General features: G+C 52.5%; 1 protein-coding gene across 1 annotated transcript; it reads right to left on the reverse strand.

Annotated features, from left to right (window-relative positions):
* Nucleotides 1-6: 6 nt before the first annotated feature.
* On the reverse strand, nucleotides 7-720 carry LOC107735305 (reelin-like; the record flags this gene model as incomplete). Its single annotated transcript, XM_016547033.1, has 3 exons — nucleotides 658-720; nucleotides 324-426; nucleotides 7-233 (listed from the first exon to the last, which is right to left on the reverse strand). Coding segments are annotated over exons 2-3 (305 nt in total), but the record flags the coding sequence as incomplete, so codon positions are not given.
* Nucleotides 721-726: the final 6 nt, after the last annotated feature.

Raw genomic sequence — 726 nt, forward strand, 5'->3', positions numbered from 1 at the left:
GCTGACCCGCACAACCGCAGCTTGCCGAACTGGATCATTTCTCTCCTCCAGCCCTGCGTGGTGCCGGGATAGTAGACGCTGGCCGGGTGGAGCTCAGTCGAGCAGAGAGAGCTGAGTCGGGGCCCTCCGGCACACAGAGGAACCAGCAGATGCCACGTGGCTCCGAAATCTCGAGAAAACTCCAGACGCACAGGGTTCAAGGAAGAGCTTTCAGTTGTGCAGCCCACATTAATCTAGAACAGGAATCACACAGTAGCTAACGACGTTCCTTACCACAACTTACAGTTTACAAAGATGCCAACATCTATCACGCAAAGCCCTACCTCGAACTGGATGACGGTGTTCTCGTTGACATCAATATCTCGTGTGGTGATGGAGTGCTCACCCAGCTCACTGGACATGAAAACCACGGCTGAGTCCTCTTCGCTGCAAACACAGTGAGACTAACATGATGCCATCGCTCTCTCTCAGCACTGAGACCAACATAAAGAGGCTCTGTGGCTGAACATGCAGAATCCTGTTGAGTTTGGATGACAGGAGCTGGGCTGATTCTGCTTAAATCCAGAGGCACGAGCTGACTATGGTTTATCTCCTTGAGCGTGTTACATCGGTGTACATGGCGTGCTGATGTGAGGTGAACGCTATGCAGATACTCACAGTCCTGCCCTCTGATAGGGGCAGTAGAATCCAGTGTTTCCTCCAGGATAAAACAGCCAGTTCCCCTCC

The sequence above is a fragment of the Sinocyclocheilus rhinocerous genome, unplaced genomic scaffold (genome assembly GCF_001515625.1).
Source record: "Sinocyclocheilus rhinocerous isolate Xijiao unplaced genomic scaffold, SAMN03320098_v1.1 C35957548, whole genome shotgun sequence".
Taxonomy (NCBI): Eukaryota; Metazoa; Chordata; class Actinopteri; order Cypriniformes; family Cyprinidae; genus Sinocyclocheilus; species Sinocyclocheilus rhinocerous.